The sequence below is a fragment of the Lepidochelys kempii genome, chromosome 15 (genome assembly GCF_965140285.1).
Source record: "Lepidochelys kempii isolate rLepKem1 chromosome 15, rLepKem1.hap1, whole genome shotgun sequence".
NCBI classification, from domain to species: Eukaryota; Metazoa; Chordata; order Testudines; family Cheloniidae; genus Lepidochelys; species Lepidochelys kempii.
Window position 1 is genome coordinate 9,300,984 of NC_136394.1, and position 16,969 is coordinate 9,317,952.

Genomic DNA, 16,969 nt, shown 5'->3' on the forward strand with positions numbered 1-16,969 from the left:
TAGCAGGACAGTGGCACAGATAGGGAGTAAAATGTTCCCGGTCCCTCCTCCCAGGGAGAGTATAACCCCTGAGGGGTGGGGGGCAGGCATGACTGTGGTGGGTACATCTGCCCTTGGAACTGGGGATGCAATTCCCCGCTTGAGGAGACTACCCGCAGTAGCTCTGATTGAACCAGGGTGCTAAAAAAAAAAAAAAAAACAACAACACAACCAAGTGTAGCCACGGAAGCACAAGCAACAGGAGGTGCTAGCCAGCCCACATATGGCTCAGACAGGTATGTAACTCGGGGCAACAAACCCCTCCCACCGTCCTGGCTACACTAACAGGCCAGCTTGATCAGAGGTTGGGTGGGTATGTAGTGGGAGGTGGGAGAGGATGTGAGGGTATGGGGCAGAGCAGTTGAGAGCAAGAACCCTAGGGAGAAGGCTTAGGTTGGGGGTTCATGCAGGGAGATTTCAGAATTACCCTTTTTGTTAATAGGACGGAGCCCAGGAAAGGTGGTTTTTGGACCTGATGAACCTGCAGCTTCTGCTTGCAGCTGGGTGGGGAGTCCCCCAACTGACAGGGGGACCATGGAAGGGACAGTGAAATGAAGAGTCCAAATTCCAAAGGGAAGCCCATAGATTTGGGTCCAAAAGTGCTCGCACTGCCCCAGAGTCTCCAGCTATGGCAGAGCAGACCCGTACAGGCAGTGCTTAATTCACAAAGAAAGAGATGCCAGGGCTCAAGCAATCTTTTTACATTCACAAATGATGCAGCAGGCCCAGAGGTGCCAGGGCTAGGAACTGCCAGGCCCAGAGGTGCCGGGGCTGAGCCCTGGCAAGCCTTAGCACAAATTAAGCACTCTTTACAGGCAACAGCTGAGGGTATGGATTGAGTCCTCCTTCCAGAGGACAGCAAAGAGAATGGTGAATACTCCTCAGGAGCCTGCTTTTACCACCAAGGGATTAGGTCCATGAAGTCCAGGAGGAAGGATGGTCTTGGCGTTAAGGCTGGACAGAGACTCTGGTGATGGAGGTGCAATTCCCAACCCTACCACAAATTCCTTATGTGACCTTGACTTAATTGGTCTGTGCCTCTGTTTCCCCATCTGTACAACAGGGTGAATAAAGCCAACCTACCGCAGAGAGGTTCAGTGATTCACTAATGACAGCGAGGTGCTGGCTCAGAGATGGGGCCCATGTCACTAGGTAGGAGGAAGTAAGGCCCGTTGGGCAGAACAAGGGGGAATGCAGAGTGCCCCAAAGGGGTGGCCGTAATGAGTGTCTCCCTTAGGACAATGCCACCCTTAACCGCTGCCTTTGACAGACTCAAACCCTTCAGGGCCAGAGGAGAGCTGGTTTGCAGGGATGAGTTTTTCCCCAAACAAATAATGCTTCTGCGCTGTGTGTCACAACCCGTCTCCTCTCCCCGACGTAATGACCCTTGGTGTCGAGCATCATTAAACTGCACCGTATAATCACTCTCTTTAACGCCCCCGGTGGCTCGTTTCGCAGGAAGGGTGGTGAGCAGCGTGCTTCAGCGCCATGCAAATGAGGCCATTGTCGGCCTTCCTCAGGATTGACACCAATGACCAGGCTGCTGTCTACATGTTGTCTGTTCTCTGGGGGTGTCAAAGCGCTTTCAGGAAGGTGGAGATTATTTGAAGTCAGCCCCAAGTTGTAAGACCAGGCTCAGCAGCCGCAGCTGATGGCAAGGCATCGCTCCCCACTGTGGAGCAGGGATATATTTCTCTCCCACGAGAGCAGCTGTTGGCTTTCCTGGCGCCCTGCGGTCCCCTTGTATGATCAGTCACCTCCTCTCTGCTGGGTCACTGCTCTTTGGCTTCCTGCTCCATAGAAAGATGTCCCTTTTAGGCAATTCAAGGGGCAGAGAGAGATAGAAATGCAGGACACAGCCCATTTCCTGTTGTTACCCCCAAACAGTCAAAACCATCAGAGGCGTGAAAAGCTGAACAGATGAGGTTTGGAAGAACATGCTCCTTTGAGTTGCGATTGCAGACAGCTGACTGAGCGGAAGCAACTAGCCACTCTTGGCATGGGCCAGGGGCTGAAAGGCAGGATTGTCCCTGACATGCTCACAAATGTTATTTGTATTACTGTGGCAACTAGAGGCTCCAGTTGAGACCGCTGTGCTAGGTCCTGTACAGACAGGCCGACCGACCCTGGCCAAAGTCTTGTGTGTAGTTAGATTGTAGGCTGACGAAGGGTGGGAAAGAAAAAACAGAGTCACAGAATGATGAAGTGACATGTCCAAGATCACTTAGCAGAGCTCAGAACAGAATCCAGGTCTCCCGACTCCCAGTCTAGTGCCCTACCCACTAGACCACACTGTCTCCAATTGGCCTTCCTCCAAAGATCGATTGGGGGTGGGGTGGGCAGTGTAAATTATACTGTGGAACTGACAATTTCCCAGGAGTCTGCATGATGCAAGATCTTTGGTGTTGGGATCTTGTCTGTAAAGCACCTAGAACAGGGTTGGCGCTAAACGTGTTAACGTTACTACTGCTTTGGTAAAGGGTGGACTGCAAGATCCACCAGTGAAGAGCCACCAACCCGTTGTGAATAATTTGCCAGACTAGGCACAGCTTCCATCCACTGATCATGGAAACATTACACCCCAGACTGTCAGGGATGACCCACCAGGACAGAAGGGGAAGAGAAAACCCCACTGCTCCAGAAAACAGCCAGGCATTTGCTAGTCCATCACATCCTGTTGTGTCACATTCCGGGTTATGCCGCATTGCATCAGGTTATCCCACCCCATGGTGCAACCCAACGCTGATGCATAAGGGAACCTAATGCAATGAGACAAACCAATGCCTGGCTGAGAATGGGCTTTATTGCTTGGTTTCTGGTCCACTACTCACCATCATTCTGGGCAGTAAGATACATTGGTTTGACACTGGCGGAAAATAGCAATACATAAAAATATCCTCACTCCAGGCAAATATCCTAGCTGTGCCACTAAGAGTCAGGTAGTTGGACATATCTCTATAAATAATATCGCCAGCCCCCAGCACTGCTGCTAGGTCCCATTGACCCGGCAGCCTAAGACATGGGAGGAAGGGGATGCCAGGAACAGATTGCTGAAACTCGAACCATTTCAGAAGGCAGATGCTTTGGGGGGAGGATCACAAGATCCTTGCCTCACAGGAGGGCCAAGAGAGCCATGACTGCAGGGTTGCTCTCCAGCTAGTGAGCAAACCCCTCTCCCCAGATGCCATGCTGGGGCATAAGCCAAGAAGCACTGCATCATGACACTGCCGACGTACAGCATACGCAAACAAATGGCCTCAAAGGAAGCTCCGGTTCTGAAGGCAGCCTGCAAAGCTGATCCTCGATCTCTTCATCCAGATGTTGTCTTAGTGTGTTCCAAGGAGCGAAGGGGAGCTGCATCCCAGAATCCACACTGAGCGTTTTCTGAACACTCCCCACTGTTGCGATACTGCCCTGTGCCGCTCTCCTGCGCTGGCAACAGGGGAAGCTCCATTATAGACAAGACACCAGCGTCTTTAACCACTCAGCTCTGAGCAAATCTGGCCTAGAGGGTGATAAGAACACCAGTGGCCACCAGTGATAGTTGAGAGGGTCAGGAGGGGAGCAGAGTCTGTTGTGGATCCTTTGCAAAGCTACTGTGATTGACAAGGTTATCATTAGCTATGCGTTTAAGGTAACAGCCACTCCATGCTGGGTGCTGTCCAAACACTTGAGGATGATCCTTTGAAATCTGACAGGAGCAGACATCAGGGCACAATAGGCAATGGACAGACAACTCAGTTTGGCAGCATGGCACCAGTGAGACTTTGAGGGATTAGAAGGGAGACAGAGTGGGTTCCTTGCACATGAGCAGCGGGAGGTGGCCCAGTGCACTAAGGGCCCTGTGAAAGGAGGGACCAAGGTGCAAGAAGTGGACAAGCAGGCAGACAAGGCTGGAAATGCCGGCCAAGCAGAGGACGACAGTGCACAGCTTGCCAAGAGAGGATGAGTTCTTAAGTGTTTTTCACACTTGCTTTGCAAATAGATTGAGCATTTTCCTGTGCAAGAGGAAATCGAACCTCAAACTACTGGGACATTTGCACCTAAGACTTTTCTGGCATTTGCATTCCAGCACTTGGCGTTCCGACAGTGTTCCAGAGGAAATAATGGGAATGGTTTGAAAGAGTTACCACTAGATGGCTATGCTTGCTGGGAGGGGGGGAAGATTAAAGAGGGGGAAGGAAAGGTTAAAGCAGGATGGATAAAAATGGGTTATTAAAAAAAACAAAAATTGGTTTTGTTTATTTAAATTTTATTTTTTGATTGTTATTTAAGTTAAAATATGTTTTTCTTTTTTAAAATAAACCTGTTTAAAATGAAATCTGAATTGAATACAAAATATGTTAAGGCCTAAACCTACTATAATCTCTTAAAACATTTAAATAAAAAATAAGTTTAATTAAATTCCAGTTACCGTCCTAATGCAGCTGGACACAAATCCTGAGCAAAAAGTTAATTATCTAGTAAATAAGCAATACATCATTCACCATTTTCTAATACACACAAAATGTACAATCAAAATGTGAAAATACTAAGCTATATAATTGCTTAAATAAATGTATACAGTCATAGGTACCCTCGTAGGTAGCAAACTCATGTACCAAATCCAGTGTAAGGGCTCTATTTAGTTGTGCATCAACATGTTTCAGTGGTTTTATCAACCAAAGAGAATGAACCTTTCTCTAGACAATAAGTGAAGTACAAATGGAAAAGTTGATTAAAATCAATGATTTACATCAAGACTTTCCACTTGGTGATTTAAACCACCGCTTTAAATTGCCTTGATTTAAATTAATCCACCTTGGCTTTAAGTAACCCCCACATACTTATAACCTGTTGCCTTCAGTCCTGGAGCTCAGAGAGTCTGGGAGCCCATTTGGCAATCACGTGCTTTTCACATAGTGGCTGCTTCAGGTTCGAGGCCTCTTGTCCTGCAGCTACCTATGGAATCTGAAGCCAACAGATCCCCGCTGTCTCCCAAGGGGGCTTCAAACTGTGACTTTCCCTTCCCTTCGTCGGGAGTGAAACGGGACTCCCGGCGCCCGATCCTTTTATATGAAGCAGAAGCCCTGGATGCTAAATAACTGGTAAGATGCTTTCTCTGTAACTGGGGGAAAAACTGAAGTTGTGTGTCTGAAATAAACTGACGATCCTGAGCTTTCTCCAACAGCGAGCCAGGCCTGCAGCAGCACTGCCTTGTGACTTAGGGTCCCTGCACTCCCTACAGACTGCAGTACCCAGATATCTGCTGGGCCAGGAAAACGCCTGGTAAATTCCCAGCGCCCTGCCTGAAGGATTAGGCCGCCGCTCTGATTAAAAACAGCAGGAGACACTGTGTGTGTAATCTGCCAGGTGCAGCGCTGAAGATTTAACCGTTTTCATGCTGAATTCTGTCCCTCCTGATTGCCAGGTTGCCTCATCAGCCTCTCACCCATAGAGGCCTCATGCCAATGGGGCAAGGAGAGAACACACACATGCATACGCTCCTGCTTCGTCCATTTATTTTTGGCTGCATGGACAGAAGCAGCTTTCTATGGAGACAGATGATTGCATTACTTCCTATGGGGAGGAGCGGTGTAGTTTCTCCGGAGAAAAGTAGGACTACAGCTGACTTACTGGACCAGTTTGCCTTTTAGCGGAATGATACTTTCCATTGCCCACGCCCTAAGTTCTTTGTGGATCTGCCCCTCTACCCCACAGCAGTACCACCCACCCCCGACTACAACATGCCAAAAGGACAACAGGCTTATGTGCACAGACCCTGCTGCCAGCTGCTCCAGATCACATTTCTTCTATTTTAGATATTTATAGGGTGCCAAGTACCACAGTATCTAGGTGCCAGTTTCTTGGCACCTTCCCTCCTTGGCATGTGCTCCCTGGTGGAAATATTGTCAGGGGAGGATATATTTGAGGGGGGGAGGGAGAGTGTCTCTGTAAGGATATGCAATGCCATGGGAGATGTTGTTCAAGCAACATTTCACAGCATTGCCCAGTGCCCTGAGAAACTGAGTGAGAAGGGAGAGCAGAGAAAGGCAAAAGAAGAAGATTGAAAATATGAAGAGTAGGAAGAAAACAGGAAGCAAAGAGGAGGAACAAGAGCCTCTGGAGAGGAGGAAACAGGGAGAAAATGAACACAAAGTAAAAAGAACAGGTAAAAGGGAGAAAAAGAAAAGGACAGAGCGAGAGAAGGAGAATGTGAAGGAGAGAGGGAAGAAAGCGATGAGCCAGTAGAAGGCAAGTGCAAAGAGTTAGAGAAAGTTGGCTTAACTGAACATTAGTAACTAGAAAGAGTCGGTAAGTAAGTGTCAGGCCCAGTGCCATACTTACACATCCATTGCACCTGGCAGATGTAGGATTTCTGCTTCTCTGGTGACTTTCCCTGCATTTTAAGGGTGGGTTCTGTTTATCTTCATATTTACAACTGTGCTGTAAAAACTTCAATTCCTCCAAAATTTATCAGAATTCTGGCTTGGGGCTGGGAAACAAGGGTCAGAATCTAAAAGTGTTTCCCCCTCCCCTTGGATCCAGGGCTAACCACCCACCTGTGACCCACTCACCTGCCACCCTGCCATTTGAACACTAGCAGAATTTACACAATTAGCCCAGCAGCGTGGAACATGGTACATTCTGCTTTGACACCATCTATTTATGGGCATTACAAACAGGGCCCAATCCTCCCACTGAAGTCAATGGAGGTTTTTTGCCACTAGCATCAATGGGAGCAGAAAACAGACCATGTATAAAGACGTTTTAAAAAGACACTGACCCAATACAGTTTGTTCCAAACCTTTTACCGCAGGGGCCAAGTTTGCTGTGGGCTTCCTCCACATGGTCTGAAAAAAGGTGTGTGCAAAACAAGCCACAGAGCTAGTCTTTGCTGACAAGGCTTATGGTGCAGTAAAGGAGACCCATTGAAAAACTGGCCCTGAATGTTCAAAGTAGAGAGCCAGAATCGGCAGCAATCCCATGGGAGACCTGCATATCCAAAATGAAACAGGTTTCATTAATCCTTCAATGCCTTTGGGCTCTCTTTCGAGACAACTGTCCCCCTTTCAGGAGTCTGATTTGTCTTGCGTACCCCCAAGTTTCACCTCACTTGCTCATAAAATAAGACATAAAAATACAAAAGTGTCACAGCACTTCTGTACTACTGAAAAAGTGCTTACGTTTTCATTTTACCATATAATTATCAAATAAATCAACTGGAATATAACTATTGTACTTACATTTCAGTGTATAGAGCAGTATAAACAAGTCATCCGTATGAAATTTTAGTTTGTACTGACTTTGCTAGTGCTTTTTATGTAGCCTGTTATAAAACTATCTAGATGAGTTGATGTTCCCCCTGGCAGACCTTGCGTACCCCCAGGGGTATGCCTGTAACCAGGCACAGACTTACCTGGCAGTGCCTCCTGCTGGTCATCTCAGGGAATTAGCATCCAGCCTCCGGAGCACCTCCATCAGGCCGGTGTCTCACCGCCCCGGCCCCGTGTCCCTCCTAGACCCCAGTGCCCTTGTCTTGGGTGCTGCCCTCTGGCAGTACCCCCACAGTTCAGGGTCTCCCCCTCCCAGGGGAACCCTCCCACCCACTATCCCCACCTTACCTCAGTCTTAAGCTACTGCCAGTCACCAACTAGCCCCTGCGGCAGACTGCAGTATCAGCCACTCATCACAGGCGAGGGGGTTTGGACCTGCTGCCTCTGCCTACCCGTGGCTGCCCCTGCAACCCCCGTACCTAATAGGCCTTCCCAGGCCTGCAGCTTTCCTAGGCCCGAGCTCCCCTGCTCCCTTAGCCTTCCCCAGTCCTGCTTCCAATCTAGGTACTTCTCAGCCCTTGCAGCCAGGTCCCTCTCTCTCCAAGCTAGAGAGAGTCTCTACTAGAACTTCTGGCTCAAACCCTTTATATAGCCAGCTGGGCCCTGATTGGTGCATGGCCTCCAGCTGCCGCCACTCGCCCCCCGCCGGTCAGCTGGGGTTTTGCTCCCTTCCCCAGCCCCTGCCCTCTGCAGGGCTTTTCCAACTCCTTCAGGGCTGGAGCGGGTGCTCACCCTGCTACAGTACCCCTGGTTGAAAACCACTGCGAAGTGCTGAAGTGTTTTCCTGAATCAGGGCCTAGAACAACAATTCTCCAAAACCTGCACTGAAATGCATACCTATGGCTGGGACTACAGTGAGGGCTGGATTTGTGTCTGTCTTCATATTTTATATACACAGATTTATATGTAATACCTCAATATTTATACACATGTACGCATATATATCTTTACACACACACACCATACTTCATTCTAACTATTCATAGATCACCATCAATATTTAGAGCAACAAGTTTTCCTCTGCCAAACCAATGAGAGAAATGCACAGGCAAGCAAAATGTACCCAGCACTTTTGAAGCCATTTATCTACAACTGGCTACAGAACAGAATCCTGGAGCCTCCTGCCTCCAGGCTCCTCTTCCCTGTCGACCTGAGCAGAATTGGAGCACGCTAGGTGCCTAACTCCACGAGCCGTCAAGGAAAGAGACACGTGATCCCGAGCAGAGGCTCCCCTCTGAGCTGGTCTGACTTACTTGCTGAGAAGGTGGCTTCCATGTGGACAGGAGGAGTGGAAGGAACGCAAGGCTGGTGTCCCACAAAGAAGGAACGCAGGGAGCGCTCGGACAGGAGGGGAGAGCGCTGGGAGGGGATGTTCTCACAGCTTCCCACACTGTTGTGAATCTTTAAGTTCAGGGGCTTGTTCTTTTTCTTTGTTCTAAGAGAAAGAGAAGGAGAAAAAAAGAAGAAGAACAGCAAAGGAAACAGAATACGTTTTCTCATGTTAAACAGGGGAGGGGGGAGAAGTGCCAACAAGCCACGCATTCCACTCAGGGAAACACTAGTATGCGTCTGACTAAAACACAAGCATAGGAAGACATGGGCCTGAACCCTTGTCCTCACACACTGGAATGACCCCAAACTTCAGGAAGCCGTGAAATCCAAACCTGGGCTCAGATCCATATTTGCATGTGGCCCCTTATCTTAATAATGAGCTGAACCAGATCCCATTTCCAAAGTCAGACCAGTTCTGAGGCTTACCTCCAAGCCACATTACAGGAGTAGAGGTGTTTATCAAGTGCTTTGAGATCCTTGGATGGCAGGTGCTATGTGAATGCAAACTATTATTACCCACATGGTAACACAAGCTAATAAAAATCATATCATTTTTTCACACTCCAGCCTTGCTATGTTCTTATTGCATTTCACAGTTCTGAAACTACGGCATGTTAACACTGCACGGCAGCATCAATCTTTAGCATCCTACAGGAATTACACTCAACTGCTACCTGAAAAACCTCTAGTGCCCGTGACAGACAAATGTGATGCCATGCTGGGGTATTGGAGCCTCACCATAATTCATTCTTCAAACCCCGTCTTCAGTCAAGACTTGGAAAGGAACAAATCAATCAGGAGTCTGCACTGACCAGTGAGAATTTTGGAAATATTTTCTCTTACAACCTCGTTCTTCCGGGGTTATGTATTCAAAACTCGGTGCTTAAGCTGTTCCTACAAAAGGTTTGTTTTTAAAACACATCCACTATGCCTGTCCAAGCTGTACTGCCCATGCAAGTGGGTCTTTATGTGCACAAAACTGGGTACCAAACTTTCCTGTTTGATAAGGTCTATCCACCATCACAACAATGACACATCGACACCAACCCAAACCCTCTCCCACAAAAAACCCTGAAAACAGCCTCACAAATCCACAAAATGAATTTAAAAAAATCACCCTATCCCAAACAGAGTTTATATCCCAATGCTGGAGAGAAGCCAGAGACACCATAACATGCACTAGGGACTTTGCTAATGCTATTGATTTAACATGGAAGGAGTCCAGATACCATGGTGATGGGCAGCAGTACAAGACAGACAGAGATATAAATGTTGTTGGAGCCACTAAACTTTAGGGCTGAGACTTTCAAAGCTACCTGGGGGAGGTTAGACACCCAATTCCCGTGCCTTTAGGGTACTGGGAACTCAAATCCCGTAGGCATCTTTCAAAATCTCCTACCTGGATTCTTTGGCCACACAGACAACAGGCACCATTTATCATTAATATAATGCCAACAGTAGGCCAGCTGTTTTACAGACAAGTCGAGAGACAGGAGCTCTACTGCACCTGTGGGTGTTCAACTGGAATTTCTTTGCAGTTTTTTAACATCGTTCCATTCCAGTCAATTTAAAATGTATCGCCCAGTTTGGCAAGTTGATGAATGAGATGATGATTCTGGGGTCAGATTCTCAGCTGGTGCTAATCAGTGCAGCTCCATGGACTTCAGCAGAATTATGCCAATTTAGACCACCAGAGGATCTGGCCCGGGGCTACAACAGAGGTTTTGTTGTGGTAATTGGGCAGGGCCTACACATTTACTCTAATTGTGAGCACAGCTGTAAAAAGTGCGTGAAAGTTCATAAGTGTCACAATAACCTCCAATAAGTGTTGATGGGAAAAGGCACAAACGGGAGACAGAATGGATTCGTCTATAGCAAAAGGCTACCGATATAACCCATGGACTGTGTTGAAATCAGAAGATGTGGAACCACAAACTAATGAATGAAATCAACATAGGCCTAATTGGTGGACAAATATTAAGGGGAAGGGCTGTTTCACCCATCACTCCATTTTGGGATCCTTAAAGAAAGAGACTCTGAGGGGGAAATGATGGATGAACAAGACAGAGGCTACTGGAGTGAGCTTCACCATCATGGCTACCCTCACCATCTCCTGGGACCTTGGACCTTCTTCGTCCTAACCTGAGGGATGCCCTGACCAAACCAGGTCAGATGACACCTTCCACCCCTCCCAGCTCCAACTAAATCCCAACCACCATCTGGGACGAAATGGGATCAGACTTCAACAGCAGCAACAGCTCCAGCTCATCTCAACTAACTTCTTTCTCTTTTCCCCTAAAGGACAGTTAGTCCCATCTTCGAGGCCATTGAAGAGACGGTCAGACAAGGGGTTTTTCCCTCCAAAACTCTCTCCAGCTAAAGGGAAAGGGAACAAGGAAAGTCGGTGCAATGAAAGTCTTATTTAATACTTTACATTTCAAATGATGGAACTGGTTTTCCTTCTTGTCTTTGTCTTCACTAAAAGGTTAAAAGGAATTTCAATGGTGTGTTTGCCATGGCACTAGCAGGCTGAGGGCTCTGTATACCAAAGCTCAGACCTTATGGAACACTGGTTAACGCTGGACAGTGCCTGGGTAACTTTGACGCATTTGGCTCTTTTATGCCATCTAAATTAATACACCAGCAGTGACGGCCCCCATAGCTGTCATGTCTGAGTGCCTCACCCTCTAATTTGGCTTTCCACACCACAGCCGGGGGAGGCAGGCCAGTGCTTTTGTCTCCATTGTACAGAAGAGAAACTGAGGCACAGGGAGGCTAAAGTGACTTGCCCAAAGTCACACAGGAGGTCTGGTAAAGCCACATTTCCTGAGCCCCAGACTGGCAGAAGAAATCCATACAACTTTCCACTGGGACTCTGGGCTAAGGGCCAACTTTCAAAGCAAGAGGCCAGTCCATAAACCCATTTATGTGGGTGCCCCAAAGAGCACGCCCCCCCCCCACTGATCTGAGGCAGGGCACACGCCGGCCAAGTGGGCAGTTTAGCCAGCCATGTGCTGGCCAAAAATTCGGGGCTCCCCAGTAACAATCAGCTGTTCTTGGAGGTGGAGGGAAGATGCAGATTTTTCTCTCCGCGCTGCTAGCTTGTCCGATTGAATTAGATCCTGCCTGGCACTGTCAAACGAGGACTGATGGGGAGTCAGTGTGCACTGGTGGAGGGCAAAGGGGGTATAAAGGGCCAGACTCTGAGTGGTGTGAGCACCTTGGGTGAAATTCACCCCATGCAGGGAGGGAGTCAGCCCAGGGACATGGCATCACTTCAGCCCTCAAAACAGAGCTAGCGTGGGATGCGACTGGCACACAGGCCTCAGATGGGGCCTTTGCACAGGGGTGAAACACTCATGCCACCTGCTGAAGTCAACGGGATTGCGGGTGCTCAGCCCCTCTGAGGATTTGGCCTGGAAGCATGTCAATTAACACGTGGGGTGGAGAGAAGGAAGGAAGGTGCCTCACTGGCTACCGTAGCCGGCCTGCGTCCTGAGGAGCTGCTAGAGAGAGCTTCTTCTGTAGCACTTCCCACCCTCCCTCACTGCCCCAGTCCCTGGGATCTCCGGTTACAGCACTTTCTGCTCTTCTCACAAACACAATGTTCCCACTGAGGCCACAGCGTCCATTAAGGAAGCCCAGGACCCTTTCATTAATCCCGGAGAGGTTTTTTTGGGTGGTTGCTGGCGTTTTTTCTGTCCTCTCTGGCAGGGAGCAGGCAGGGCAATAGCCCTTGATGTTATCAATAAACAATTCCGGGGCCTGGAGGGGCTCCCAGGGCCATCAATCAGCCGCCCAGGCTCTGACACTCAGAAACCGCTGGCGACATTTTCTCACGATTTATGAGGTTAGCATCGACTCCTGCTTGAATTACAGCCTCTTATTCAATCAGGTGCATTTGCTTTCTGGTTACACGGTTGTAACTAATTAGTTAACAACAATGCAGGGGTGGCAAGGGAAGAGAATGAATCATATTAACCCTCCGATGACGGAGGGATCAGCCCTCTACAGCTCCAGTGCAAGAAGCAGAGGCCTCCCCAGCGTCGCTCCTGCTGATGGGTCTGGCCAGCACCTCAGCATGCTTGGTCAGTGATGGCTGGAGAGGGCGTGAGATTGGCAGCCAAGTCTGTCTCCTGACAGACCTTAGCACCGAGGCCGAACGCTCCAGGGACCGCGTTACTCCGAGGTTCTGCGTCAGGTTTACAGTCATTGGCCCAGCGACCACGAGAGGTCGTCTCGAGCGCTTGGGCCAGGCAGAGACAGCCCCTGTGGTGCACGTTTGAATTATGGGCCGGCGGCTTTGGCACAGCTCTTCTACGTGTCAGCAGCATTTCCTTCCTTGTTTCTAAAGCCGCTAAACCCATCCCCTTGTCCAGTGGCTCATAAGAGAGATTCCAGCCAGCCCAGCCCCACCATGCGCCATGGTATCAGAGTCTCCTTCTGCACCAGGGCAGACTTCCAATGAATGGCCTCCCCCATGGCTGAGGGATCCACCCAGCCCCCTTCGAGTCCAGCGTGGGAGGTGCCCCATCCCTCCCCCACAGACCCAACCTGCCAGCTCCTGAGGGAAGCCGAAGCGAGACAGGCTAGCTTCTCACACACTTCACAGCAGGGTCCACTGACCCTTGAAAACTGGATACAGGAGATACCTGCAGGGGAATTTGAGGAAGACAGGCCCCTCCCCAAAGGGATTCTAATACACGGGATTTCCCCCCTTCCCCCAACTCAGCATCTCATAGAATAAATCACACACACACACAGAGCGGGAGATGTCTCTGATGGGGGATTTCAGCTAAACTGCACCCCTTCCCCAGGGGAAGATGCTCTTGTCTCCAGAAATCTATTGCAGAGGGGGGTCTCCTCACACCACCTGTCCCCAGGAATTTGGCTGAAGAAGCCAAAAAAGTATGCAATCTAACACAGGAGCCAGAGACGAAGGACCCCAAGCAGAAGGGCCGGTGCCCAGTTCTGTTCTGTACCATCCCTAGCACCGTCCTCCCTGGCACAGAGGAGGAGTTGATAGTTTTACTGAAGCAGAAGGGGCTGGGGCCTAGGCAAGGTAAAGCCCCACATAATCCTTGCAAGGCATTCAGGCTGGGATAGCCTACAGCGTTTAGATGTCGGGATAGCCTAAGTGAGTCAGGTACCAAATCCCCGAGCAATTCAGTGGGATTCCGGGACCTAATTCCCTTTGGTCCCTCTGAACATTCCAGCCCCAGAGAACAGCTCAGCTCACCCCAAAGCCCAGACAGCTCTGTGGGTGCTATTGCGTGCCCTCCCCCTCCCACCTGGTTTGGTTTCAGGCAACACAAGGAAGGACTTCATAACATGAGCCCTTCTCCATTAACAATATAGCAATGTCCACAGGAGCAATGTCCCCCCGCCCTCCCCCCACAGCCTGCCAGGGGGGTCACCTCCAGCATTATCACCGTCTCTGTACACAGAGGGAGACTGAGGCCTGGAGAGGTGAAGTGGCTTCCCAAAAATCACACAAGAAGGCAGTGGCGGAGCCAAGACCAGAACCCTCTGGCTCGCTGCCCTGGGCCGTCACCACAACAGCATCCTCCCCTTCCTCTCAACCACAGCACATCTCCGATAACCCCAAATCCATGACAACGCCACGGGCATCTGGAGACGCCAATTGCTAGGAAATGACCGCCCTGCGGCACCCCGCGCGTTTAACAGTCCTCCATAGCATGTGAAAATTAAACCGAACTCTAATGCACTAATTGTTTCCTTGTACAGGAAAAGCTGCTGCTCATTTCAATGTCTCTGTGCAAACAACTCGCCATCAAGGGGCTTGTTTCGTTCACTTTGCGCAGCGTGTGGGCTCGCTACCCAAACAGACAATTGCATCAGATGAAGTTCTGCAATGTAGCCTCCTGCCTCTGAAGCAGGCAGGAGCAAAGGACTGTGGCATTTGGGGGTAATGGCCCCAGGAAGCCCTCAACGGGGCTCCCACGGAGTTGGAGACGAATACACCAGCATGTAATCATGTGTCTTCACCTGCTAAGAGCCAGCCCAACCCCAGACACCTGTCCCCAGGTTTCCAAGCCTTCCATGCTTCCAGGGTACCCCCTGCTGCTGTCTCCATGGTGACAAGTCCAGCTCTCTGCAGCCCCTAGCAACAGATTTATCCTCTACAGAGACAAGCAGAAAACCATGGGATGAGCTAAGTTTTGCAACCGTAGTGGGACCTTTACAAATATCCCTAATTATCATCTGGTCAATACAGCTGACTCTGAAAGCAGCTGCAGTTTCAAGGCGAGCCTGGAGACAATGGGCAGCTGAGACTCTGAACTCCTTTGTGGTCCCAGAACTCCTCAGATCCTAGGACCCCTGTCACTGGAGAGCCCATTAGCAGTGGCAGAAAGGAATTTGGAGAGGACAATCCCCTTTTCAGCAGGACAATCAATCCTACAGGGGATTTCACTGCCGGGAGGAAGGGTAGCAAGTGGTTAGAGCAGGAGATAGAGAATAAGAAGAGAAGTCTCTCAATTTCTGAGAGGAGGGTTGCAACAGAGAACTGCCAGTCAGCCACAGGAAAGTTCACACCAATGTTCCAGCCTTGGGCTGGAGCCCATGTGTCCGTGGGGAGTCCAGCAGCTGCAGGTTGGCAGCCTGGCCTGAACCAGTCCTGGCTCTTTTCCAGCACTGCTTTGAGTCCCTTGTTTCCATTTCTCATCCCCACATTTTCCTTTCCCACAAGTATCCCCACATCACAGCACTCTCCATAGACACACTCCAGAACAGCTTCAGAAAGATTTACACAAACAAGCTGCTCCCGTGGTACCATTTAAATGCCACTCACATTTACAGAGTATGTGTCACATACCCAGTAGGGGCTGGTCCCCATGGAAGAGTTACTCCTTCAGCTCAAGTATCAGAAATCTTTACTACAGACCTGAAACTCTTAGGTTCTAACCCTGCTAATGGACCATGCCAAGGGTCACTGCAAATTGTAAGCAGCCTTTCTGGAAACACGTGGCCCAATGAGACACCAGTGAGTTCACTCCACTTGCGACAAAGCTGAGCTCCAGCCCAGCCTCTGAGCTCATCCCAGACAGAGCCCCCGGCATTGTCTCCTCAACGTGCTCTTCGCAGGCATCCAGCCCAATAGAGCTTCCTGCAGCATGGTGATTAACTACTAATCTTATTTTTTTCCACCCATAAATCAGTTACAGACCAAATATTTACAGAGAGGATCATTTCCTAGCCAAGCCAGGCTGGTGACAGCTCTCATTATTAGGAAGGATGAGTGATTTTGGACAGAGATTCCCCCCTCTTGCTCTGAAAAAAAAATTGAAATTTTAAAAGGATGAATGATGATAGCTGACTGACATCATCCATCCGTCTCTTGGTGTCGCACGGATTCAGGGAAGGATGGCTGCAAACCGCTTGAGAAATGGGAACAAAGAGAGGACTGGGGAAAACTCCTCTAAAGCTGTCTCTCTCGCTTGTCCTCCCTTCGTAGAGCTAACAGGCTGAGAGCGGGGGATATATAAAGTCTTCAACCCGCTAAAAAGGAACAAATCCAAAGCAAAAGAGAAGGAGAAAGGAACAGGAGTGTGATTAGGCAGCAGGCAAAAGGCAGATGTGCTGCCAAGCAACAAGTGTGGAACTGCAATGGCTAGAGCAGGGGTAGGCAACCTATGGCACACCTGCCAAAGGTGGCCCCCGAGCTGATTTCCAGGGGCACTCACCCTGCTTGGGTCCTGGCCACCGGTCGGGGGGGCTCTGCATTTTAATTTAATTTTAAATGAAGCTTTTTAAACCTTTGAAAAACCTTATTTACTTTACATACAACAATAGTTTAGTTCCATATCATAGACTTACAGAAAGAGACCTTCCAAAAGCATTAAAATGTATTACTGGCATGCAAAACCTTAAATTAGAGTGAACCGGTGAAGCCTCGGCACACCGCCTCTGAAAGGTCACCGACCCCTTGGCTAGAGCAACTCTCCTGCTCCGTAAGCCTCCTTTGCCCCAACGCTGCCCAACGGGGGATGGGACACAGCCTAGCACCCGGATCCTCAGCTGTGAATCTGTCCCTGTACATTCCCAGCTAGGGTAACGTGCAAAAGGGTGGAAGTGACTTAGGAATCCAAGTCCCCGAGGCTTTCAATGAGACTTGTGAACATGTTACCCCGAGTGGACTGCGCCCCGGAGAAAGAGTCAGGAGACCTGGGTTCCATTCCCAGCTCAGCCACTGTCCTTGGCAAGTCTCTTCCCCTCTGTTTACCTGTGTATGGTCCAGACTGCAAGCTCTTTGGAGCCGG

At 49.5% G+C, this 16,969-nt stretch overlaps 1 protein-coding gene across 3 annotated transcripts in view; it reads right to left on the reverse strand.

Annotated features, from left to right (window-relative positions):
• Positions 1–16,969, reverse strand: part of KSR2 (kinase suppressor of ras 2) — a 283,459-nt gene that overhangs the window by 160,264 nt on the left and 106,226 nt on the right. For all 3 annotated transcript variants that reach the window (XM_073312611.2, XM_078848923.1, XM_073312610.1), the window contains exon 5: positions 8,609–8,790. In XM_073312611.2, the coding sequence (XP_073168712.1) occupies positions 8,609–8,790 (182 nt within the window). The remainder of the gene's footprint in view (positions 1–8,608; positions 8,791–16,969) is intronic.